Below are 25,823 nucleotides of genomic sequence, written 5' to 3' on the forward strand. Positions count from 1 at the left end.
CCACGCCAAGTCTGCAAAGTCAGCCACGCCACGCCACGCCAAGTCTGCAAAGTCAGCCACGCCACGCCACGCCAAGTCTGCAAAGTCAGCCACGCCACGCCAAGTCTGCAAAGTCAGCCACGCCACGCCTAGTCTTCAAAGTCAGCCACGCCACGCCAAGTCTGCAAAGTCAGCCACGCCACGCCAAGTCTGCAAAGTCAGCCACGCCACGCCTAGTCTGCAAAGTCAGCCACGCCACGCCTAGTCTTCAAAGTCAGCCACGCCACGCCTAGTCTTCAAAGTCAGCCACGCCACGCCAAGTCTTCAAAGTCAGCCACGCCACGCCAAGTCTTCAAAGTCAGCCACGCCACGCCAAGTCTGCAAAGTCAGCCACGCCACGCCAAGTCTGCAAAGTCAGCCACGCCACGCCAAGTCTGCAAAGTCAGCCACGCCACGCCAAGTCTGCAAAGTCAGCCACGCCACGCCAAGTCTGCAAAGTCAGCCACGCCACGCCAAGTCTGCAAAGTCAGCCACGCCACGCCAAGTCTGCAAAGTCAGCCACGCCACGCCACGCCAAGTCTGCAAAGTCAGCCACGCCACGCCACGCCAAGTCTGCAAAGTCAGCCACGCCACGCCACGCCAAGTCTGCAAAGTCAGCCACGCCACGCCAAGTCTGCAAAGTCAGCCACGCCACGCCAAGTCTTCAAAGTCAGCCACGCCACGCCAAGTCTCTGCATCACGCCACGCCAAGTCTCTGCATCACGCCACGCCAAGTCTCTGCATCACGCCACGCCAAGTCTCTGCATCACGCCACGCCAAGTCTTCAAAGTCAGCCACGCCACGCCAAGTCTCTGCATCACGCCACGCCAAGTCTCTGCATCACGCCACGCCAAGTCTCTGCATCACGCCACGCCAAGTCTCTGCATCACGCCACGCCAAGTCTCTGCATCACGCCACGCCAAGTCTCTGCATTACGCCACGCCAAGTCTCCGCCATGATCTGTGTCCACGTCCAGCCCAGTCTACTCCCCTTCCGTCTCGTCCAGTCCTTCCCCGTCATAGTTAATAAAGTTCCTTACATCATCTTTCCAGTCTGTCTTCCCGCCTGTTTCCTCCGCTTTTGGGTCCACCCATACCCCCTACGTAACAGAAGATAATCAATCTTCTTTCATGAAAGACTACAGAAATATGTGAACAATTACTGTTGATATGCTGAAATCAGAGGATTTGGACAATTTTACATAAAGAAATGGCCCTAAACGATTACTCGATTATTAAAATAGTTTATTAATTTGATAAACGATTATTTGTCGATTAATCAATTAATTCGATAGCTCTACAGTGTTTACATCAGGGCTCATAGGAGGCCACTTAGAATTAGTGATGCAACGATAAGGGCAATATCGTGATATTGCGAGATTAAAACTGACAATATCATCGTCGTCATGTTCACAATATTTAAAAGGACCACATCTGTTTAAAAAAAGTCAGGTTGTTTTTTGTGTGCTTGCATTAGCAAGTAAGTGCCTCATTATTATTAGAGATTGTAGGTGGTTTATATGCATTGCTGGTACGTACAAAAGCACAATATTGTGCTTTTTATAGTATGGGCTTTTTTACAATATTGTGATCTTTTAAGATTAAATTAAAAATTTCTTGAAAAATTAAATGAATTAAATTTTAAAATCTTTTAAATATCGCCAACTCCCCCCACAATATCGTGATAATTATCATATCGTGACCTTCAACCGTGATATCGTATCGTGATATTTGGATATCGTTACATCCCTACTTAGAATAGTCCAAGGTTTTGCACTGAGCAATTGTTGAATGTTTATAGTCGTGTGTTTCGGGTCATTATCCTGTTGGAAGACCCGTGATCTGCAAGTGAGACACTGGGGAGCACATTTCTTTCCAGAATGGCTTGCCGGTCGTGAGAATTCATTGTACCCTGCAGTTTCAAGATACCCTGTGCTGAATGTACAAAGCAACCCAAGAATATATCCATGTTTCACTCTCTTTATTAAAAAAATAAACTTAAAAAATAATGAACTGTAAGAGTAGACACGCTTTGTCTTTGCAATAAAATGGGTTCAAAATGATATTCTCACCACACATGTAAAAGCTATTTTTGAACTTTTCCTCAGCTCCTCAAGACGTCCTTAAGACACAGCAGACAGGATACGCCGCTTCCAGCTGAATCATAGCTGGGGGTGTGTAGACTGCTGGAATGTCCTTTTATGGCATAGAAGGGCTTTTTAAAACAGGAAATGATGTCATGACTATGTGAGGAGGAGTAGTTCTTGAAGTTACAAGCTGAAGAGCAGAGAGGCTCTCAAAAAAACGTTTTATTGCGCATCAAGCGTCAGCTGAAACAAATATGATTGCAAAACTGTTTCTATTCTTTACATTTAGGGAGAAGAAGAAAGCCAGAGTTCATCAGCTGACAGTCCAGCCAAGTACAGTTTGCAGGTACTGGCCCCATTCACCCTCTTCACTCATAACATTTTAGCCTAAAAAGGAAACATGTCAACTAAAAATTTGAGAACCTGAAATTTCCAAAATGAAATTTGGAATCAGTAGTGGAATACACTCACTAAATAAAAGATAGAGGTTTGTTTCCTTCATTTTCTCCATAGCTCCACCCCCACCACATCCAACTAACATCAAGGGAGAATATTGTAATTGTTGCAGGAAGTGATTCTGAGATAACAGGATGTGAGGCTGAGGGCGTCTGTGTTGTGACATTCGATCCACGTGAACTCTGATGGCAACCCATGCGTTCGGTCCATGCTGTCACATTGCTGCCACTCACCGACGCTAACTTGCAACTTCCAGACTGTTAAAAAAAACAAAAAAATAATAAAAACGCTTAATCGCTGTCTCCATTCAAATAGCACTTTAGCATGCCTTAATAAAAAGTCAGAAATACTTGTTTTTAAAAAAGAAGGCTAAATTTTAAACTTGATTTCAAACAATTCCAAAAATGGTCATACTCAAATAAAATGTATGTGTAAGTCAGTGGTGTCCAAACTAAGGCCCGGGGGCCATTTGTGGCCCGGCGTCCATTTTTCAGTGCCCCGCGACATATGCTAAAATTGCCATTTGACTCAGTTCAAATAAAATAAACAAAACAAAAATGTTTTCAAAATAAGAAGGGAGGGTATCGAAAAACCGGTGCCATCAAAGGTTATTTTAGTTAACTCATAAAAAAACTAAAACTAAAATAAAAAAAAACAATATTGTTACCGAAATAAAATAAAAACGAAAACGCTTTTTAAAAAACGAAAACTAACTGAAACTACATTTTATGTTTAAAAAACTAACTAAAACTAACTATAATTATAGCAAACATGTCCTTATAGTCTTTGGTAATTAATTTAATGTGTGAGCCTTTGGGGATGATTTGAAATGTGATTTTTAGTAGATTTATTTTGCTATAAACCAGAATAATGACATTTGAAAGTATGTCACACAGAAGTGACGTCATCTAGTAGCAGCCAATAGAAAAGCACCTTCAGATGACGTTGCACCCATGGTGTTTTTTAAATATTGCGCACAAGTAATACACATTAAAAAAAACAAAAAAACAACTAATACTAATACTGAAACTAACAAACTAAACTAAAACTAAGCATTTTTAAAGAGCTAAACTAATAAAAACTAACAGAACCACCCTGAAAACTAATAAAAACTAACTAAAATGAAACATTCCAATATATAATAACCCTATTGCCATATTACAAATAAAATGGTTTATGTACTGTTGCATTTTTCTAAATATGCAAAAGCACAAATAAATTATTTGTACAAGTTTTAGGACTAAACACAATTTCTCTTCATAACATTTTGTGGCCCTTGCGTTATGACATTTCATAACATTATGAAATGGACTAAAACATCAACAAAAAAAAGCATAATCAGTAACTATTAGGTATAGCACAAATGTATTTGAATGAAGTTGACATGGAATGTGCCTTGAACCTAAATGCCACTTTAGTATACTACTGTATTGTTCTGTAGATGAAACGCTCAACTTTCAGTACCTCGTGTTCCGCCTCTTAATGACTTAAGAGTACTGACAAAAGTTCCTCATTTTAAACCAGGGGTGCCAAACTCATGTTCGCTCAGGGCCCGCATGGAGGAGAAATATATTACCAAATGGGCCACGTCGGTAAACTCAAAAACAATTACCGTCATTTATACGCAGATTTGTGGACCAGCCCTAAATTACGGAGCTCAACTGTAATCATGTTGTTCCAAAAAATAACAAATGCAAATGGAACGCAGAAACACTTTGCACGCAGAAATCCACCTGTTTTGCATATATATATATATATATATATATATATATATATATATATATTAGGGGTGTGAATTGCCTAGTACCTGACGATTCGATTCGTATCACGATTCACAGGTCACGATTCGATTCGATACCGATTAATCCCGATACGAATGGTCACGATTCGATACCGATTAATCCCGATACGAATTTATAAGTCGATTGTTGCGATTTTTTTGCATTCAAATTTAGAAAATACTATCAGTAAATTTGTACATGTACACTGTAAGATTTGTATGAATATATTTATCTAAAACTTGAGGCTTATAACCGTGAGCCACTGTACACAAACAGTTTGCAATCTGTTTCACATTTGAACAGCATTAAAATAAAAATATTAAGGCTTAATGTGCCGTTCATATAACATTCTTCCATGCTCAAGGTGTGAATCCAAAAAAAAAAAAAAAAAAAAAAAAAAAAAAAAAAAAAAATTAAAATCGATTCTGCCGATTATTGAATCGATTCGAGAATCGCGCGATGTAGTATCGCGATATATCGCCGAATCGATTTTTTTAACACCCCTAATATATATATTGTTCCCAGAATGCACTGCGTGGCGCAGTTAATGACGTAAAATGACGCTAATCCTTGTCATATCTATTGGTGTTACCAGTAATTGAATTTGTGTCGTATTTAACACACTTATGTCGGTCTTCGATTTAAAAATAATATTAATAATAATAATTAAACAAACCGTAACTTTTAAGTTATGTGTAAAATAATGACATCCAGGGCGATTACCCCGTACAAGTTTCATTGCTCATCTGAGGACTCCTTGTGAAATTAAAAATTTTATATATTTTGATTGTGGCCGGCTGATTAATTAGTCCGACATTACAATTTTTTATTTTTTTTTAAACTTTACAAAATCATCTTGCGGTCCGGATTAAACCCCTTTGCGGGCCTTATCCGGCCCGCGGGCCTTATGTTGGAAGCCCCTGTTTTAAACACAAACTAATGTGCTTGTAAAGTGACCGAATAGTTTTAAAAGGAAGAAGTTACCACAATAATATAAATAATTCAAAATACATTTTTGGACAAGATAACCTTGTATTTTTCTAACATTGGACGACAAGAGTTGAAATTAAGATCTTGTTTATGTAAAACAAAAATAACAGTTTAAATCTGCGACAGTTTCTTCCCGTGAGACTCTTGAGCGCTGAATTGTCCTTATTTATTTCTTAGGTTTGTGTTTGTGTAAGGTTTTAATGTTGGTTTTAAAGATGAAGCACTTTACTGGAGCGGCGTTTTAATTTCATCGTATTCAGTGGTGTCCAAACTATGGCCCGGGGGCCATTTGCGGCCCGCCGTCCATTTTTTTAGTGGCCCGCGACATATGCTAAAAATGGCATTTGACTCAGTTCAAATAAAATAAAAACAAAAATGTTTGGAGATGGTTAAAGTAAGAAGGGAGGGTGTCAAAAAAACACAGGTGCTATTAAAGGTTATTTTAGTTGGCTAAAACTAACGAAAAAACTAAAATTCAAAAAACAATTTCATTAACGAAATAAAATAAAAACGAAGATGCTTTTTAAAAAACGAAAACTAACTGAAACTACATTTTATGTTTACAAAACTAACTAAAATAAAACTAACTATAATTATAGCAAAAATGTTCTTCGTTTTAGTCTTTGGTAATTAATTTAATGCATGAGCCTTTGGGGATGATTTTAAATGTAATTTTTAGTAGATTTATTTTGATATAAACCGGAATAATCACGGTGTTCAAGGAATCAATCCTTGGTGTTTTTAAAACAAAAACAAAAACAAAAAAACTATACTAATTCTGAAACTAACTACATTAAAACTAAGCATTTATTAAAGAACTACAACTAGTAAAAAACTAACAGAACCACTCTGAAAACCAATTAAAACTAACTAAAAAAAAAAAAAAAAAAAAAACTCAAAACAAAATAAAAACTAAAATGAAAAATTCCAAAACTATAATAACCCTACTGCCAAATTACAAATAGATTGTTTTATATACTGTAGCATTTTTCTAAATATGCAAAAGCACAAATAAATTATTTGTACAATTTTTAGGACTAAACACAATTTCTCTTCATAACATTATGTGGCCCTTGTGTCCTTCTGATTTTCTGTATGTGGCCCTCAAATGAAAAAGTTTGGACACCCCTGATTTACAATGACAATAAAGGCATTCATTTCATAGCTGGAAATGGAGTTTCTCTTGAGCTCATATGTATTGAAAGGATCCCGCTGAATATTAAATGCTGCTTTGAAGGGATTGTCTAAATTGGAAATTGAAATTGGTATGTATTTTATTAGGCTAAAATCATTAGCTGACCCAGAATGTTTATTCAAGGATTTCAAAAGATCAATCTCTCTTAATCGTCCTGCTATACTTACTTGACTTTTTTTTTTTTTTTCCCTCTCTCGTTTGTTCTCATTTAGGTGTGGGTTGGGAGGACGTGCAAACAGACCATCATGGTGGCCTTGTCACTAAAGATTGGTGTGGGCAATGTGGTCAAGACCATGCAGTTTGAGCCCTCCACCATGGTGTATGATGCCTGCCGCATCATCAGGGAGAGAGTTACAGAGGCGCAACTTGGACAGCGTGAGTTTTTCGGTCTCCATGCATGCATGCTCACATTAAACACGCTGGTATTGATTAAAGTGAAGCCATGAATAGTGATGACCAGTCTGCACTTGGCTTGCAGGCCTATAGATATACTCCACCCTTTATTTCATCAACATATTAAAAAAAAAAAAAAAACAGTTCAGAATGTGCAGGAATGTAAAATTGTGAGCAGTTCTTTTTAATCAGATACTGTTGGTATTTTCCTTCATTTATTTACAAGATCCCAATCAATGGGAAGCCACACCCTACACTAGAGATTAGCAGTCTCCAATGTTTGTGATCATTTTGCAGATAAACCCAAATTAGTTTCATGCCTTTGTTATTATAGGTCATTTATGTGTATTTTTGTCTCTTTTTTTTTTTTTTTGTGCCCTTAAAAAGGAAGTTAAATTGTATTTGTAAGTATTTTTAGTGTGACTACTAGAACCCGATGAATTGTTTCTTTTTTTTAGGCTGATGCCAATTTTTGGCCGAAAAAAAACACATATTACAAATTAATCATGTGATTAATTTAAAAAAAAATATTTTGAATGGCAGGTTCATACCTCGATATATTTCATAATAAGACCAGTGTTACTTGTTGTTTGTTTATTAAACATATTAACATAAACAACTTGTGTTCAACTTCTGTAAATGGTTAGAGTGAATCAGGGGTGTGCAAACTTTTTCATTTGAGGGCCACATACAGAAAATCAGAAGGACACAAGGGCCACATAATATTATGAAGAGAAATTGTGTCTAGTCCTAAAAATTGTACAAATAATTTATTTGTTCTTTTGCATATTTAGAAAAATGCGACAGTATATAAACCAATTTATTTGTCATATGGCAGTAGGGATATTATAGTTTTGGAGTTTTTCATTATACAGTGATACCTCGGCTGACGAACGCTTTAGCTCACGAACTTTTCGCCTCACGAACATTAAATTCGCGAGAATTTAGTCTCTGCTGACGAACTACTTTTCGGCGGACGAACCAAACCACGCGGTCGAACAGCACCACGGTGGCGGCCACGAGAAGCTGATGCACGCTCACGGCGTCCCAGTTCGTCACCCCCTTTCTTTTAGTGCGGACGCGATTTGTGTTTGATAGACATTTTGAGTGTACTTTTGCTATTATGGGACCGAAAAAGACCCCACCACAGGCTAGTGTTAAGTCTAATGCTTACCAGCGAGGGACAGCGATTCGACGGCGCGTTTGCATTGTAGTCAATGGAGTTCGCGCCACTAAAAAAAGCGAAAGTGCCATCATGTACCTCAAAAAAGGAGAAAATCGTGCCACGGCTGTTTAGTCCCAAGAAAGAGGTGAAAGTAGTTGGCGGTGCTCACTTTTTGTTGACTCGCTAAAGTGCTCCACTTCCTTGTTCACCAAGGGACACGCCTCCTCCGCTCCGGTGAGCACGAAAGTGCGAATGAGCGACAACCGTTCCATAAACACTCTACGCGGTGAAACGCTCGCGAATGAAGTAAGTCTACCATTGCTACTATCCTTAAGAACTACCATCACAAAGTAAAATAAAACGACTTTATTATACAGTATAATTTATTTCTTTAATTACAATACAATAGCACATTTATTATACATAAAATAAGGTATATTTTTGTGTAGTTTTAAGGCTTATTTAGTAGAAAATTATGTTTTATAGGGACCTGGGAACGGATTATTCTCATTTTAATGGTTTCTTATGGGAAATAAATGTTCGGAAGAAGAACTTTTCGGCTTACACACACTCTCTGGGAACCAATTAAGTTCGTGAGCCGAGGTATCACTGTAGTTAGTTTTTATTAATTTTCAGGGTGGTTCTGTTAGTTTTTATTAGTTTAGTTCTTTAAAAAATTCATAGTTTTAATTTAGTTTGTTAGTTTCAGTATTAATATTAGTTTTTTTTTTAAATGTTTATTAGTTGTGCACAATATTTAAAAAAAAAAAACACAAAACAATGTTATGAAGAGAAATTGTGTTTAGTCCTAAAAATTGTACAAATAATTTATTTGTGCTTTTGCATATTTAGAAAAATACTACAGTATATAAACTAATTTATTTGTAATATAGCAGCAGTAGGGTTATTATAGTTTTGGAATTTTTCATTTTAGTTTTTATTTTGTTTTGAGTTTTGTTTTTTTAAATTTAGTTAGTTTTAATTGATTTTCAGAGTGGTTCTGTTAGTTTTCTATTAGTTTTAGTTATTTAATAAATGCTTCGTTTTAGTTTAGTTAGTTTCAGTGTTAGTTTTAGTTTTTTTTAATTTATTTTTTTAATGTGCAGTATTGTGCGCAATATTTAAAAAACACTATGGGCGCGACGCCATTATTCCGGTTTATACCAAAATTAATCTACTAACAATCACATTTTAAAATCAATCCCAAAGGCTCATGCATTAAATTAATAAAACGAAGGACATTTTTGCTATAATTATAGTTAGTTTTAGTTGAGTTAGTTTTGTAAACATAAAATGTAGTTTCAGTTAGTTTTCTTTTTTTAAAAAAGCATCTTCGTTTTTATTTTATTTCGTTAACGAAATTGTTTTTTGAATTTTAGTTTTTCCGTTAGTTTTAGCCAACTAAAATAACCTTTAATAGCACCTGTGTTTTTTGACACCCTCCCTTCTTACTTTGACCATCTCCCCATCTGTTTGAAGGACCGTAATTGGCTGATATCATCGGCCGGGCCCTAGTGACTACAGTATCTGTTAACATTGCATTGAATGCTGGCACATGTCCCATTCAGATTTACAATAGCAGGACACAAGCTGTATTTGTGGCTGTCACTCCAGATAATGTGCTTGATAATTTACATATTGACATACAGTACTTTACTGTGACCAGAAGATCAACATTACTCTAAATGTTCCACCAATATATTGTATACAGTACGTGCTCTACATGCTAGTGGTTCTGTCCCCATAGATTCACCTATTTGTTGTTTTTTCCTCTTATTTAAGAAATATTGGGGGTAAAAAAGTTAAGATAACCTTGCTTTATTTTTATTTATTTATTTTTTTTTAAAGGTGATTTTATTTTTCCCCAGAAGTGTTATACTGAGCATCAATTATGTGGATTTATGCTATAGGTGGCTGGCTCGGACCCTTTGGGAGGCGATTAGCGGGGGTCTTCTGTAGTTCAAGTTCTCTTGCTTTTTATCCATTTCCTCATTTCACCTTTAGCTCTTTTTATAAATGGCAATGCAACTCAATGTGCTTAACACGAGTTGGATGTGAGCTAGGCAAAATCATAGATAGGCGGAGTCTGTACCATCATCACTGGTCGGTAGAGTGACCAACTGCCCCGCGTATCGCGTAAATGCACATCCTTTGAAGTAGCAGGACACGTGACTTGAGCTTCAAATGCTGTGCGTGCAAAAAAAATTTAGCGAAAAAAAGCACAATATGGTGCTTTTGTACATAACAGCGATGCATATAAACCACCTACAATCTCTAATAACAATATTGAGGCGCTTACTTGTTAATGCAAGCACACATTAAGTTCCTTCCCATATTGACTCGGTTCACAAGCATATTATGTTCCCCTTCATCTGACAATTAGCGTAGATTTTAAACATTGAAGGGCCAAAACATCCCCAATGCAAATTAAATTGTACTAAAAAATAGCCTGCAGAAGGTGCTAGAACTTTTTTAACAGATGTGTTACTTTTAAATATCATCAACATGACGACGACGATATTGTGGCAGTTTTAATATCACAATATCACGATATTGCCCTTACCGTTGCATCACTAGTGTCAATCATTTATCTTGTGTAGAGCACTTGTATTGTATCAATTGTTCATAATCCATTGGCGGACATTTAGGGCAATAAACGCAAACAAAGAAACACCATTGAAGAAACTAATCCACATTGTTCCTCTTTTTTTTTTTGCAGCCAATGACTATGGACTGTTTCTCTCTGATGAAGACCCAAAAAAAGGCATTTGGCTGGAGGCTGGAAAAGCTCTCGACTACTACATGTTGAGGAATGGGGTGAGTCAGTCCTAAAAAGGAAGAAAGACAATTATTAGGAACACTTAGCAATACGGTTTGATTTAATTTCTAAAGAAAAATGTTTCGACATGATGGCATTAAACACTAGTAACAAACACACTTGAAAAAATGTCTGTGATCAACTAGGGGGAAAATTAATGATCAGTCAAGTAATTGAATTCCTTGAGGTAGGTTTTTAAGTTTTTGAAATACAACCTGTCATTTGGCTTTTTTTTTTTTTTTTTTGCTTGCTTGAACTTCTGAACGAGATACAAGCACTGTATGGTGCCAGTGAACTCAATTTATATCACTTCACAATACGCGCTGCTTTGGCAAATAATGAATAATTTATCATAAAAGAGGCTTCAGGCTGTTAGATGCCACTCCCAGTTGACATTTACTGTAAAGCTAAACCTAAAGGGAAGAGAATTGCACGTTATTTAAAACAACCAAACAACATTGCCTACAGGTGTTAGCCACTAGCTTAATGCAAAGTTAGAATTGAAAATGACATTGATGTGCGTTGATAGTACTCTTTAATCTTTTGGATATTTGAACCCAATTTATGGAACAACACTTCGACAGCTAATATAACAATGTTAATATATGATATTACAACATTTATCTGCACAGTAGTAGAAGAAGTCTGTGCTTTTTGTCTGTGTGACTGTGTTAGACTACTGCCTCCCAGTGGCCAAGGTGGGCATACCACATGTAGCAGCATAATGCGTTGGATTGCAGTATTAAATCATGGTGCAAATATAATTAAGTTCTTTAATAATGTAATATTGACAAAGTTCGATATTATAGGAATTGACCTTATTAAAAAACAAAAAACACAACGGATTTTTCACATTTCCATTCATTTGAACGACGAAGGATGATTTACAATAACTGTTGTAAGTTGCAAGCATGGCCTTTAAAATCAACATTTTAGCTATGCTTTCACATATGAATGTCTTTCTAAATGTTCGGTGTGACGATATTCTTGTATTGAGCTATGCTGCTTTGAGGATTTTCCATAGCTTTGGTCAAGATAGATATACAGTAAGCCTACTGAATAAATATTATGATTCCTTGTTGCTAGCCAGTGCTAGCCATTTTGTCTCAGTTGTTTCAAAATTCTATTGATAAATCAATTTCATGCTAGTGACAGATTTATTTAACAATCAATATATTACAAACTTATTTTTTCACCTATCTGTAATTTAGAAGGCAAATATTTACATTCAGTTAGGATTTTGTAGACCTTGAGTTCTGTCAATTTTATTTAAAATTTTCACTTGTTCTAAATCAGAGAGTCATTTATATATTGGTTATCTTAAAATATTCAGAAGTCTATGCTCCACGGGCTTTTTCAGAAATTAACATCCACTTGAATAACATTTTGTCTGTCAGGACACTCTTGAGTACAAGAAGAAGCAGAGGCCTCTAAAGATCCGTATGCTGGATGGCACTGTGAAGACTGTCATGGTGGATGATTCCAAGATTGTCAGTGACATGCTCATGACCATCTGTGCCCGAATAGGTCAGCTATGTTGCACGGTTCACACTTGAAATAGCTGCTTTTTGTCAAAAAAATTCCTCCTAAGCTGAAAGTTTTTGTCATTTTTAGGCATTACAAACTATGACGAGTACTCTTTGGTGCGAGACATTGGTGAAGAGAAGAAGGAGGAGACCACAGGCACCCTTAAAAAAGACAAAACACTGCTCAGAGATGACAAGAAGATGGAGAAATTAAAGCAGAAGCTCCATACAGATGATGAATGTAGGACATTGATCTACTTTCAACATCGAATTAATTTTAATGTTAAAAATGACAGATTAAACTGAAGTTCTGTTCCATAGTAAACTGGTTGGACCATGGGCGGACTTTGAGGGAACAAGGTGTTGAGGAGACAGAAATGTTGTTGCTGAGGAGGAAGTTCTTCTATTCAGATCAGAATGTTGACTCCCGAGACCCCGTACAGCTCAACCTTCTCTACGTACAGGTATGCGAATCACACTTTTGCCTTTAATCACTGTTCAAATGCTTACCATTTTCACAAATGTTGTAATAAATGGCTTGGTCAGCCTACTTGTTCGATCCTCTGATTTACACGCCTCTCTTGTAACTCTTAAGCTGTCTTTATTATTATCAGGGCTCGGGCTCACATCCAAAATCCCAATTCTCCATTTGTGCTGATGAATCGGTTACTTATTGCAGTTTTCTGGTAAAAAAAAAAGCACATCAACTTGACATCCAACATCCAATTTGATCAAAATGGTAAATGATGTGCACTTATATGCCCAATGCGTTTACAAAGTGTGGCATCCACTTATTTGAAAACTCATGAAAAGTTCATCTTTTTAGTTTAAAATACGGCTTTACTTTCTTGTGCCGCATGGTGGCTCAAGTTAAGTGTGTGGCAGTTAATGCATCTGTTGGCGTTGTAAATAATTAATCCTCATTACCATGGACCAGCTGCATCCTATTGACAATTCCAAACATCCGGGCATTTTCGCTATTTCTGTAATGCAACGCTTCATTTCCATTTTCCACGGTATATTGTACTGCTTTTGTCTGTGACTAGCATACAAACCAGGTATATTATTATAGTACACAACGACATTTGATTATATTTTCAAATCAACATAATCCTCAGAAATCAAATTACAACGATTCAAAGTCAGATGCTTTTCAATGAGCGGAGGGCGTCCTTTCACCGAGAAAAATGCTGCCATCGAGGTCAATCGGAAATCAGATTTATCCCACTTGGATTGTGTCAATTCCGACTTCAAAGCGTACGAGGCAAAATGTAAATACAAGAGTTATGTTCAAAAATGTTCCAAACGTGATCAAATGTTAACCAACAATAAACAATTTATCGTCATCTTTGTTGCTTGCATTTTGCCTCAAACGCTTTGAAGATGGAACTGGGACACTGCGAGTGGGATAAATCTGACTTCAAATCTTCCTCGCATTCAGCATAAGACCGCCATTGTGACTTGTGACATAAACTCAGAATTGTCAATAGCTAAGCTAGCTAGCTAGCTGGAGACACAGTTTCTGCAGTGGAAGTTGGCAAACGCCCTTCTTTTGTTGCCATGTGCGACAGAGTCAGTGAGAGGTTGGCATGCAGAATACGACCGCCATTGTGACTTGTGACGTAAACTCGGATTTGTCAATAGCTAAGCTAGCTAGCTAGCTGGAGACAAGATTTCTCTTGGGTGGAAGTTCGCTAACGCCCTTCGTTTGTTGCCATGTGCGACAGAGTCAGTGAGAAGTTGGCGGCACACTAATGACAGAGGTGTGGATATACTGCCTAAGATGGGCTTCATTGAACGTACTAATTAATACTGTATTTATTCCTCATTAGCTACACATGCGTACACTTCCGGAATCCCGGAAGCACTTGGAGCCCGCCTGGGTCCACATGACGCATGCACACACCCCACATACTTTCATCATACATATTGAGCTCCCCATTAAAGTGTCAACAAATGCAATAATATTATAGGATTTATTCTGATCCATGTAGGAAAATATGATACAATAGTAAAATGCTTACATATGCATTGACTTGATGTTGACTAAAAGGTTAACTAATCTGTGTGTTGATGTAAACAGGCCCGTGATGACATTCTAAATGGGTCTCATCCAGTCTCCTTTGACAAGGCTTGTGAGTTTGCTGGTTATCAGTGTCAGATCCAGTTTGGTGACCACAACGAGTCGAAACACAAACCTGGATTCTTAGAGTGAGTTTTATATTATATAGAACTTTGTTTAGATAAATTCTGTCTAATTCATGTTGACCTTTGTTATCACAGTTTAAAAGAGTTTCTTCCCAAAGAGTACATCAAACATAAAGGAGAGAAAAAGATCTTCCAGGTAAGAATACATTATCCAACAGGTTCCGCAATAAATTAAAATAAATCAGATGCGTAGCCTCACTGTTATTATGAAGCTGTATTAAAGAAGAAGTCAACTCCCCAAATAATTCTTGACGATAATATGTTATATGTGACCTTCCTAGTCTAAACATGACATTTCTGATTAACGTTACATTTTGTGGCATATGAGTTATGCAGCAAAATCCAGCCGCATTTACCCATCTGAGGGGCAGCCATTTTGCCACTTGCTGTTGAGTGAAAATGACATCCAAGTTTCTCAGGTCTCAGGCAACAACTAATCAGTCACAGCTCACCTGTTTTTTTGAAGCTGAGTTGTGATTGGTTGTTGCCTGAGCCCTGAGCAACTGTGATGTCATCTTGAGTTGACAGCAAGTGGCAAAATGGCTGCCCCCTTAGATGGATAAAGATGGCTGGTATTTTGCTGTATAACTCCATCCATCCATTTTCTTGACCGCTTATTCTTCACAAGGGTCGCTGGCGCCTATCTCAGCTGGCTATGGGCAGTAGGCGGGGGACACCCTGGACTGGTTGCCAGCCAATCGCAGGGCACACAGAGACGAACAACCATCCACACTCACAAGCACACCTAGGGACAATTCGGAGCGCCCAATTAACCTGCCATGCATGTCTTTGGAATGTGGGAGGAGACCGGAGTACCCGGAGAAGACCCACGCGGGCACAGGGAGAACATGCAAACTCCACCCAGGAAGGCCGGAGCCTAGACTCGAACCGGAGTCCTCAGGACTGGGCGGCGGACGTGCTAACCACTCGCCCACCGTGCCGCGCTGTATAACTCATATTCCACAAATGTAATATTAATCAGAATGTCATGTTTAGTCAGGTCACATATAACACAATTAAATACTCATGTTTGTTGTTCATCACCAAATTTAATAGGAATTGTTTAATAATGTATGTAAGCATTTTTATATGTTCCAGTAAAAGAACTACATGGACTAAAATAGCTTTTTGTTTGCTTTGCATAACCAATCAGACGTATTTTTTTTCAAAAAATGTTTAAATACAATTACTCGATGGTGGCAGGTTGCAAATCCTTGAGTTCAATATTTAATGCAGGACTGGTGATTTTTGCCTATTTTGTACCCAGGCACATAAAAACTGCCAAAACATGACAGAGATTGAGGCCAAAGTCAGCTATGTGAAGCAAGCCAGGTCTCTTAAAACCTATGGAGTGTCGTTTTTTTTGGTCAAGGTAAGAACACTATCACTTAGATGTTGTCTCTGAACTACTTGACACTGCATTTATTAACATTCAGTATCCTGTAGGAGAAGATGAAGGGCAAGAACAAACTGGTACCGCGTCTCCTGGGCATCACCAAAGAGAGTGTGATGAGGGTGGATGAGAAAACAAAGGAGGTGATCCAGGAGTGGAACCTGACCAATATCAAACGTTGGGCTGCTTCGCCCAAGAGTTTCACTTTGGTGAGTTCCTTCTCAGACTTGTCACACTCACACAATTAGAATTTCATCGGAGCTCTACGTGAACTTGTCTGGTTAACTTACCACCCAATGGCAACAGGTTTGTGTCGTGATCAAGATGACTTCATGATTTTGAGCAGTTAGTTCATTTTTTTTGTGTTATTTATTTGGGCTCAAACTTGTATTGCTTTACACTTACCATCATAGTAAACTTGCTGTTGACACAAACTAAATACCCAACATGTGCAGTCTTGTAAGCAATAAAGACAGCATGTTTTCAAAATCCTTCCTGTGTGTAAGGCCAGATTTAGGTGAAATAATAGTTCTGCATCTTGTAGTGGAACATCAAGCAAATTATATTTATAGTTCTACAAGGTTATTTTAAAACATTTTTCATTAAGTCCTGACTGTTTGATTTGTTGATACAATTTTTTCATCCAGTCCCAATGTCATTTGTGGTATTATTTAACAGTATTTTGTTAACTATTTTTTTTCAAAAACACGTTCTTCTCACTTTTAATCGGCTAACATTTTTATATTTCATTGCAGCATAGCACTCGTTCGTTTCTCCTCATTATCAATATTTTACTGTGTATTTAATATTTGGTTGCTCTATGAATTTGTTGACTCAATGGTGCTGGGGAGTGGGGGTATTCTTTTTTTTTTTTTTTTTTTTTTTCCTCAATGTGTCCTCTGCATGCTCCAGATACATTAATCTGCACATTAATTGACTAGTGACATTTTTTTAGATTCAGGGCAAAAAATGGAGCCATCCTTCGCACCTCCACTAGACATCATGGTAACAAAGTCCATACTTGGTATCGGCCTAGAACAAGAATAGGAAAATTAAATGCTGGAGGGTGCTTTTTCCATCAGTGCTACAAAGGATTTGAAGCAAAAAAAATAAATAAATAAATCACCTACTGTATTTTTTGCATAAAAATTACCATTCAAGGATGGCACAAAACTAATGAACTAGAAATCAACATTAAAGGGATACTTTACTTATTTAGCCATTTTTGGCAGTCAAACATTAATATTTTGCCTATAATAAATTTGATATTTTCATTATTTTTCATGTACAATTAGTACCTTTAAAAACACATTTTGCAAAAATGACATCATAAAGGGCTCAGATAACCAATCACAGCTCAGCTTATGAATGTCACATGACCAAACATAGAAAAGAGTTGAGCTGTGATTGGTTACCTGAGCCCTTGTGATGTCATTTTCAGTCGACAGCAAGTTGCAAAATGTGTTTTTAAATGTAGTATTTGTACGTGAAAAATAATAAAAAGTATCAAATTAATTATATACAAAACATTATTTTTTATTGCTGTAATGAGCTAATAAGTGAGGTATTCCTTTAACTCATTCACTGCCAGTCATTATAGAAAATTTTTACATTTCCAATACTCACGTGATATTACATTCAATAATTATATATAAACCGAATCTACCAAATAACAGAATAGACTCCCTACTTTTTGTCCCGTCCCGTTCTTTTATAATTGACAGCAGAAAAATGTAGGTTTGCCAAAATACAGCCATTTCTCCCATGGACTCTGAAACTGTGTTTATTTCCTATAAAATGGGGCAATGATGTCATCTACCGGTGGTTGGGCATCAGTAAAGTTGTTTCCAAGTTTGATATTTACAGTGGAGCATGCTCAGATTCGCCCCCATTTAGCACCGCTCTAAAAAATACAATTGACAAGTATACTTGTCAAAGGCAGTGAATGAAGTACATGTCCAGTTTTTGTCACAAAAATCAACTTCGTATTTTCCGCATTATAAGGCGCACCTTCAATGAATGACATATTTTAAAACTTTTTCCATATAAAGTCGCTAAAGTAGAGGCTGGGGTTACGTTATGCATCCATTAGATGGTGCTACGCTAAAGGGAATTTCAACAAAACAGTCAGATAGGTCAGTCAAACATTATTAATAATTACAAACCAGCTTTCTGACAACTCCATTCACTCACAAAATGAATAATCGGCTGTTTTATTATTTTCTCTGAGGTAAAGTCTTAGTATTAGCTAGCGATCCAAGATGGCGGGATCTTCTGCGCATGCGCGTCACCGATTGTGCAGGGTGCACCGATAGCGTCCTGACAGCGAGACCTGTTGCGGCTCAATATTGATCCATATATAAGGCGCACTGGATTATAAGGCGCATGGTCAGCTTTTCAAAACATTGAAGGCTTTTAGGTGCGCCTTATAGTGCGGAAAATACGGTACTCAAAATTTTAGTATTATTGAGGTACTGCGACGCATGTTTGTCCTGCATATGATTCCAAATCCATAACAAATTATCAGGCCTATTCATATTATTGTACAGTATATGGCAGTATTAAAACCCAGTGTATGCACAAGTAAGACGTGTCTGCCAGCTAGTGGTGATTGAAATGAATAAAACTATTTTCATCTATTTTCAGGACTTTGGAGATTATCAAGATGGTTACTACTCAGTGCAGACCACCGAGGGAGAGCAAATTGCCCAGCTTATTGCTGGTTACATTGACATCATCCTTAAGAAGGTAACAACTCTTTTGCCTAATCAGTCACGTCATGTGTTCGAAATCTTTTTGGACAGTAACAGCTTATTTTTTTTTATATGGGATTTGAGTTGTGGGGTAGCGTGACATGTTTTGACTGCTGGCGGATGAGAGGGAGAGATTTGTCATCTCTTATGACAAATCTTACTTATTTTGCAAAGCACTTCATTTTTCAAGTTAGTTGATATGATTACTTGCTGCGGAATCCTGGGCCCTCAAAACAGATTCAAAACAAAACACAAGAGACAGAAATTAATAAAGAAGGTGGAAATACAATGACAATAGAGAGTGGTGCTGGTAAAAGATCAACGTGGGCATTACAAATACTGACTACTCACCCAAAATAGTGTTGGACAAGCCACAGTAAAAAGACAGTTAAGGTAACAGAACAATGAACAAGAAATATGCAATACTGTACTGCGGTGCCATCCTCCTCATACAGCAGTGCATATGCTGATTGGAACGAGCAGGAATCTCCACCCACCAGCTATCACCACGGAGATGGAGGAAATAGACAAGCGAGCGGAACAGGCACTTAGAGAAACAGGAACAGAAAGTCAAGACTTTTTGCACAACTTGTTGTTCTCCGAACGTGAAAATTCACAAAATGTTTAATTCATAAATCAACGAGTGCATGTAAGGTTCATCCAAAAATTTCATCCATAAGCCGAATACCGCCTAACCTTTTGCCAGTAGTGTATTTAACATTCTTTTGCCCTTGATATGTACTATATAAGTTAATTTTAAAAAACAAAACAAAACAACACAATAAGACTAGATTCCCGGGATATTTACTAGGATAAAATAAAAAAACTTTTCACATTTTATCAATATTCACAGTTATTCTCTGATGTCCAGTGTCTCTGTTTTAAAATGAGAACTATACTGTCCATATAACAGCCATTAATGTCTTTTGACAGAAAAAAAGCAAAGACCACTTTGGATTGGAGGGAGATGAAGAGTCGACGATGCTGGAGGACTCCGTGTCCCCTAAAAAGTATGTCTCGTCTTACATTTCACTTGAATATGAAAAGTATTATCATCTACGCAGCATATTTTAGAGGCTTGAAATAGCCACAAAATAGAAACGGGACAAGCTGGTTAGACCTCCTCCTTCTTTCTATTCAAATTCTGAATTTCCACTTCAGGTCAACAGTGTTGCAGCAGCAGTTCAACAAAGTGGGTAAGGTAGAGACAGGCTCGGTGGCCCTGCCGGCCATCATGCGCTCAGGAGCCGGTGGTCCAGAGAGTTTCCAGATGGGCTCCATGCCTCAGGCCAAGCAGCACATCACCAGTGGACAGATGCACAGAGGACACATGCCCCCGCTGGTAAAAACAAACTTTACTATCTCAAGCATTAACTCATTGACTCCCAGCCATTTTCATTGAAGAAACCCCCTTTTGACAGATTTTGCAAGGCCCACAGAACATTGTGTTCTATTGCTATAAAAACATGGAACCTATAAAAAAGAAAGATTAGAGTGTCTTCTTTCAATGGGGAAAAACAAGTATATTTGTATCTGTTTCCATTTTGCAGCCATTAGCATTAGAATATAGCTAAGTTTAATCAATATTCACATTCCTGGTGAAAAACACTGACAAACAGAGCTTGTTGCGACATGGCCCTAGCTGATCTCTCATTCTCTGCTGCCACCTGGTGGCTGTGTTTTTAATAATTACCATTGCTTCAAGCCACCTCTTCACGTCAGAAGCTCTTGCATTAAGAAAAAAAAAGTGTAAACACGATTTGGGAGTGAATGACAAAGTATTAAAAAGGTTTTTACACCTTTATGGGATTGAATGAGTTAAATAAGACATGTGACTCAAACCAACGTAGACTGTGGAAACTGCAGTCTGTATTAATGGTTATCAAACTGGGGTCCCAGGACCCTTACGGATCTGCAAGCCTCAGCTTGGGGAGCTGAAAGTATTTGACAATAAATTATTCCAATAAAACATAGGCCTACTATTTTTTTTTTTTTTTTTTTTTTAGAGAATAAATGTTTTTTTTTTTTTTGTAGAATAAAAGACATTATATTATGAGAATAAAGCTATGTTTTTTGTTTTATTTTCTAGCTAAAATATGAACATTGAATATTTACAACAACAACAACAACAAAATGACTATTACTGGTAGGTTGCAGTTTTTCACCTTGACAATTTTATTTATTTTTTAATGCAAAGGTTAGAACGTTTTTTTTTTTCTAGAACTAATGAAATGTTATTCTTAGGACATTCTAACTTTTGTTCTCCAATTTTTTTTGTTACGTTACGATGTATAAAACTTCAGATTGTATAAAACTTTGAAAAGCCCCAGTTTCAATTGTATTTGTATGTTGTGCACCTTCAAAACTTAGCTTGAAATAACAATCTTTTTTGTTTGTTTGTTTGTTTTAGGAACATATATGGTAATCAATGGCGTCATTGAGGAGGAGCATCTTTGTAATATTGAGGAGCATTTTTTTTTCATTTATTTTTTAATAATATAAAAATATAAAAAATTATATTTTAAAATTATATTAAAAATATGACAATAAAACAAAAAAGCTGGAAGCTGAGATTGCGACCCTTGAAGGGGAATATTTTCAAACGTTATGTCCAGAGGTCCATCGAAAACTTCTGTTACTGAGAACGCAATATAATGAACTCTCCGCCTCTAAAGCAGCTTCCCGTCTCCTACGTCTTAAACAAACATTTTACGACCAAGGGGAAAAGTCTGGGAAATTACTGGCCTGACGTCTTAGACAATTACAGAACGAGAAAGTTATTGCCTCAGTTAAAAACAGTGATGGACAGATGATGGTTGACCCTTTAGGAATTAATAAAACGTTTCAGCTTTTTTTTGAAAAATTGTATAGCTCAGACACGACACATATGGGACATGAACAAACTGTCTTTCTGGACTCCCTTTTAATACCCAAGATTCCAGGAATGTCGAGTGCAGATTTGGATGCTCCTATAACAAAGGAGGAATTATCCGAAGCAATAGACCGTATGAAAGTAGGCAAGGCTCCAGGCTCAGATGGAATTTCGTTGGAAATATATACAAAATTTAAAAATAAAATCCTTAGCCCTCTTCTAGACATGTTTTCTGACTCATTTGAAAAGGGAATTCTTCCTGTTTCATTGAGAGGAGCGTTGATAACTCTATTACCCAAACCTGGTAAACCATGCACTGAATGCGGAAATCTCAGACCAATAAGCCTCCTTAATGTGGACTTAAAAATACTTTGTAAAGTTCTGGCTCGGAGACTGGAGAGAATATTACCTGACATTATAGCAGATGATCAGAATGGCTTTATTGTACGCAGACAGGGATTTCACAATGTGAGACGAGTACTGAATGTTTTACATAATTGGGAAGGGAAAACAGACACTGCTCTACTATCATTGGATGCTGGGAAAGCCTTCGATAGAGTTGAATGGCACTATTTATTTGAAATTTTAAAAAGATTTGGTTGTGGGGATGTTTTCTGTCGGTGGGTAGAACTTATTTACAATGAACCATATGCTGAAATAGTGACAAATGGAGTCATTTCTGAACCATTTCAAATTAAACGGGGATGTAGGCAAGGTTGTCCTTTGTCTCCCTTATTATTCATTTTAGCGATCGAACCGTTTGCCATCGCAGTGCGGTTTCATAAATCTATAACTGGTTTATGTATAGGCCAACAGGAACATAAAATCTCCTTATTTGCTGATGATGTTATCCTTTTTCTAAGGGAACTGGAGAAATCTATCCCAGCCTTGTTAGATCTAATTAACATGTTTGGAAGGATATCAGGGTATAAAGTAAATAAAGAAAAATCTTCTCTAATGTTACTTAACACAGAAGAAAGGATGATGGCTGAAAATTCTTTCCCATTTAAAAAGGTAGAGTGGTTTTCATATTTGGGCATTAAGATCGTTCCATGTATAAAAGAGATAGCTATGGTTAATTATACCCCCATGATTGATTCTATTACTTCCTTACTAGACAGATGGAATTCTTTGCCCTTATCACTTATAGCAAGAATTAATGTTCTCAAAACAAACATAATGCCTAAACTTATATATTTGTTTCAAAACATCCCATTGCCACCTCCTACTAATCTATTTCCACACTTAAAGAGCATTTTTGTTCACTTTTTGTGGAATAATAGAAGACCAAGGTTACGTCTGTCACTCTTGTACTTACCGTATGATAGAGGCGGCCTCAAGTGCCCTAACCCTATATGGTATTACTGGGCAGCACAATTACGGACTGTGATGTTTTATTTTACAGATAAATGTTTCCCACTCTGGATGTATATTGAATCCTGCTCTGTCCCCCTCCCTCTTCCTCAGTACTTGTACTCATCAAAAGTTAGAATGCTAAAAAATAAGACAAAGAATCCTATCGTTAAACATATGATTACAATTTGGTATCAGGTACAAAAATACATGGGTGAATGGTCCTCCTTATCACGCTTTAGTCCGATATGGGGCAATTCTTTCTTCCCTCCAGGCAGAGCCGATCCTGGGTTTAGGATTTGGGCTGAAAAAGGTTTGAAGACTGTAGGGGATCTCTTGGGTCCGGAAGGTGGAACTCTGATGTCATTTGATGAGTTGATTGCCAAGTATGATGTTCCTCGCAAGCATCTATTTAAATATCTTCAGGTGAGAAACTTTATCAGATCGGCTCAAAATCAATGCATGTTGATTCCCAAGTTGTCTAATTTAGAAATAGAAATGAAAAAGGATTGCTATGGAAAGGGAATCATCTCCAAGTTGTACAGAATGTTGGAAGCAGGATCTTCTGAGTCCTCTGTACAGAAACTTAATGCCTGGAGGGAAGATTTACAGGGGAGCTTTTCTCCAGAGGATTGGGGAAAGGCATGTGCTAAAGCACAAATGAAGACTGCCAATACCCGACTTAAATTACTTCAGTATAATTGGTTAATGAGGACATATGTGACACCAGAAAAGCTTAATAAGTATAATGGTGCCATCCCTGATTGGTGTTTCAGGTGTGGGACGGAAAAGGGGACATTCTTCCACTGTGTATGGAAATGTAATAAAGTTCAACACTTTTGGCAAGAGGTCAAACAAGCCTTAGAAAGCATATTGAATGTGAAACTAGTTCTTGAACCTAAGGTGTTTGTTTTAGGATTATATCCTGATGACCATCAGATGTCTGGGAAAATAATAACTGCTTTGGATTTATGTTTTTTGCTTGCAAAAAGAGTCATAGCACTCTCATGGAGGAGGACAAGTAAACCAAAGTTCATCGACTGGGTTAAGGAACTGTCCACAACTTTACCCATGGAGAAAATAACCTACATTATTAAAGGGAAACTGTCATTGTTTCAAAGTATTTGGGGCCCATTTATGCACTGGAGAGTGTGGATCTCAGGCATGCCAATGAGCCTAATGAGGTGTGATTTTTTTTTTTTTGGTGGTCCTCTGCAGTCCATTAAATAAATACTTTTTCTGTTGAAATTTAATGTATGTAATATGCATGAAACTGGTTGTGTACTGTACTGTGAATTTGAGTTTGTTGTTCTCGATCTAACATAATCGTTAAGTAACTTGGGCTGAAGATGACAAGTTAGACCTGTATGTGTGTTTTGTACTCAGTATTTGTCATTTGTTGTGCCCCTTTTTATGTATGTAATGTTAATTTTCTAAGATACAATCAAGGGCAATCTTGATGTTGGACAATACTCTGAGATAGCCTGGACAATTTCTATGTCATGAGAATTTTTTTTTTTTTTTTTTTTTTTGCAAGTTGTTGAAAGCTGTTGTTTCTTTTTTTTATTTGAAAAATGTCAATAAATATATTGCTGGTAAAAAATATGACAATATAATATTGGTGAGCAGTTTTTTAAAAGTTTTTTCTAAATATAAAAATTATATTTAAAAATTATTTTAAAAAAAATAAGACAATATATTGGAGAAATTGTAGGGATTTCATTCGTGATTATTTCCAGGTTAGACAGGAAATCTCGCAAAACCTCTCGAGATTAAATGTAACTTCAGAGAAAACAAACATGGCAGACCAGTGCCGATACTTCGTGGTTTGTTTTGAGCAGAAAATGATTGACGTAAGGGGTGTTTCACACGAGCGAGGTTGTCATAACTGCACCCACCTTTTTACTTCTTTCAACTCCCGGTACTTTTCATGCTGACTCCTAAATTTAAAATGTTATTTAAAAGCACGTGGTGGGCCTCAAATGGACCCCAGGTAGTAGTTTGGACAGCCATTGAGTGTACATATGAAGAAGAATTTTCAATAATAAAAAAAAAGAAAAGAAAAGAAAATACTTGGAACTATATATGGGAAAGCAATAATGTTGAGAACACCTCACAGCATGATGTGATGAATTTTGTGTTTGCAGACGTCAGCTCAGCAAGCCCTGACTGGTACCATCAACTCCAGTATGCACGCTGTCCAGGCTGCTCAGGCCTCTTTGGATGATTTTGATACTCTGCCCCCACTGGGAACAGATGCTGTAAGATTTCACTCTCGTAAAACTTCCCAGTAAAACCTTCAAGTTCTTCAACAGAGTAGGCAGCCTCTTAACATTGAACAATGGGTGTATACCGTTTTATTCTTGTGTTTAAGGCATCTCAAGCCTGGCGCAAAAACAAGATGGACGAGTCTAAACATGAGATCCATTCTCAGGTGGATGCTATCACAGCGGGCACTGCCTCTATGGTTAACCTCACTGCAGGTAAAGATATACGTACAGTACGAACATGCATCCATTTCCAGTGAATTGTTAAAATGTTGTACGCATGAGCTGTTTTTCCACAAACAAGCCCAGGAACTTTGAGTTCTGGGTAAAGGGAGTTCTTGGTTGTAAAAGTCTAGCAGGGAATTTAGAATTGTGTTTCCACAGCTTCACAGCTGTCTTAGGGTTCTCAGTAATTAATTCAAATGAGTTTGATTGAGCCCAGCCGATGTAAAAACAACGCCCCCAAATTTGACCCATCAGCCGTGGCCATTGCAGCCCGCCCCCTCAAAGTTCCTGCCTGGCTCAGAAAGACCCTGCTGCTGAGATAGT

At 37.4% G+C, this 25,823-nt stretch overlaps 1 protein-coding gene across 2 annotated transcripts in view; it reads left to right on the plus strand.

Moving 5' to 3' along the window:
• The window catches only part of tln1 (talin 1), a 124,628-nt gene that overhangs the window by 30,395 nt on the left and 68,410 nt on the right, over positions 1-25,823 (plus strand). For both annotated transcript variants that reach the window (XM_077497256.1, XM_077497257.1), the window contains exons 2-16: positions 2,394-2,450; positions 6,739-6,901; positions 10,804-10,901; positions 12,300-12,429; positions 12,517-12,669; positions 12,750-12,892; positions 14,512-14,639; positions 14,712-14,772; positions 15,904-16,008; positions 16,083-16,238; positions 18,676-18,777; positions 19,716-19,792; positions 19,944-20,124; positions 25,155-25,268; positions 25,382-25,490. In XM_077497256.1, the coding sequence (XP_077353382.1) occupies positions 6,772-6,901; positions 10,804-10,901; positions 12,300-12,429; positions 12,517-12,669; positions 12,750-12,892; positions 14,512-14,639; positions 14,712-14,772; positions 15,904-16,008; positions 16,083-16,238; positions 18,676-18,777; positions 19,716-19,792; positions 19,944-20,124; positions 25,155-25,268; positions 25,382-25,490 (1,687 nt within the window). In that variant the 5' untranslated portion in view covers positions 2,394-2,450; positions 6,739-6,771. The remainder of the gene's footprint in view (positions 1-2,393; positions 2,451-6,738; positions 6,902-10,803; positions 10,902-12,299; positions 12,430-12,516; positions 12,670-12,749; positions 12,893-14,511; positions 14,640-14,711; positions 14,773-15,903; positions 16,009-16,082; positions 16,239-18,675; positions 18,778-19,715; positions 19,793-19,943; positions 20,125-25,154; positions 25,269-25,381; positions 25,491-25,823) is intronic.

Source organism: Festucalex cinctus, chromosome 15 (genome assembly GCF_051991245.1).
Source record: "Festucalex cinctus isolate MCC-2025b chromosome 15, RoL_Fcin_1.0, whole genome shotgun sequence".
NCBI classification, from domain to species: Eukaryota; Metazoa; Chordata; class Actinopteri; order Syngnathiformes; family Syngnathidae; genus Festucalex; species Festucalex cinctus.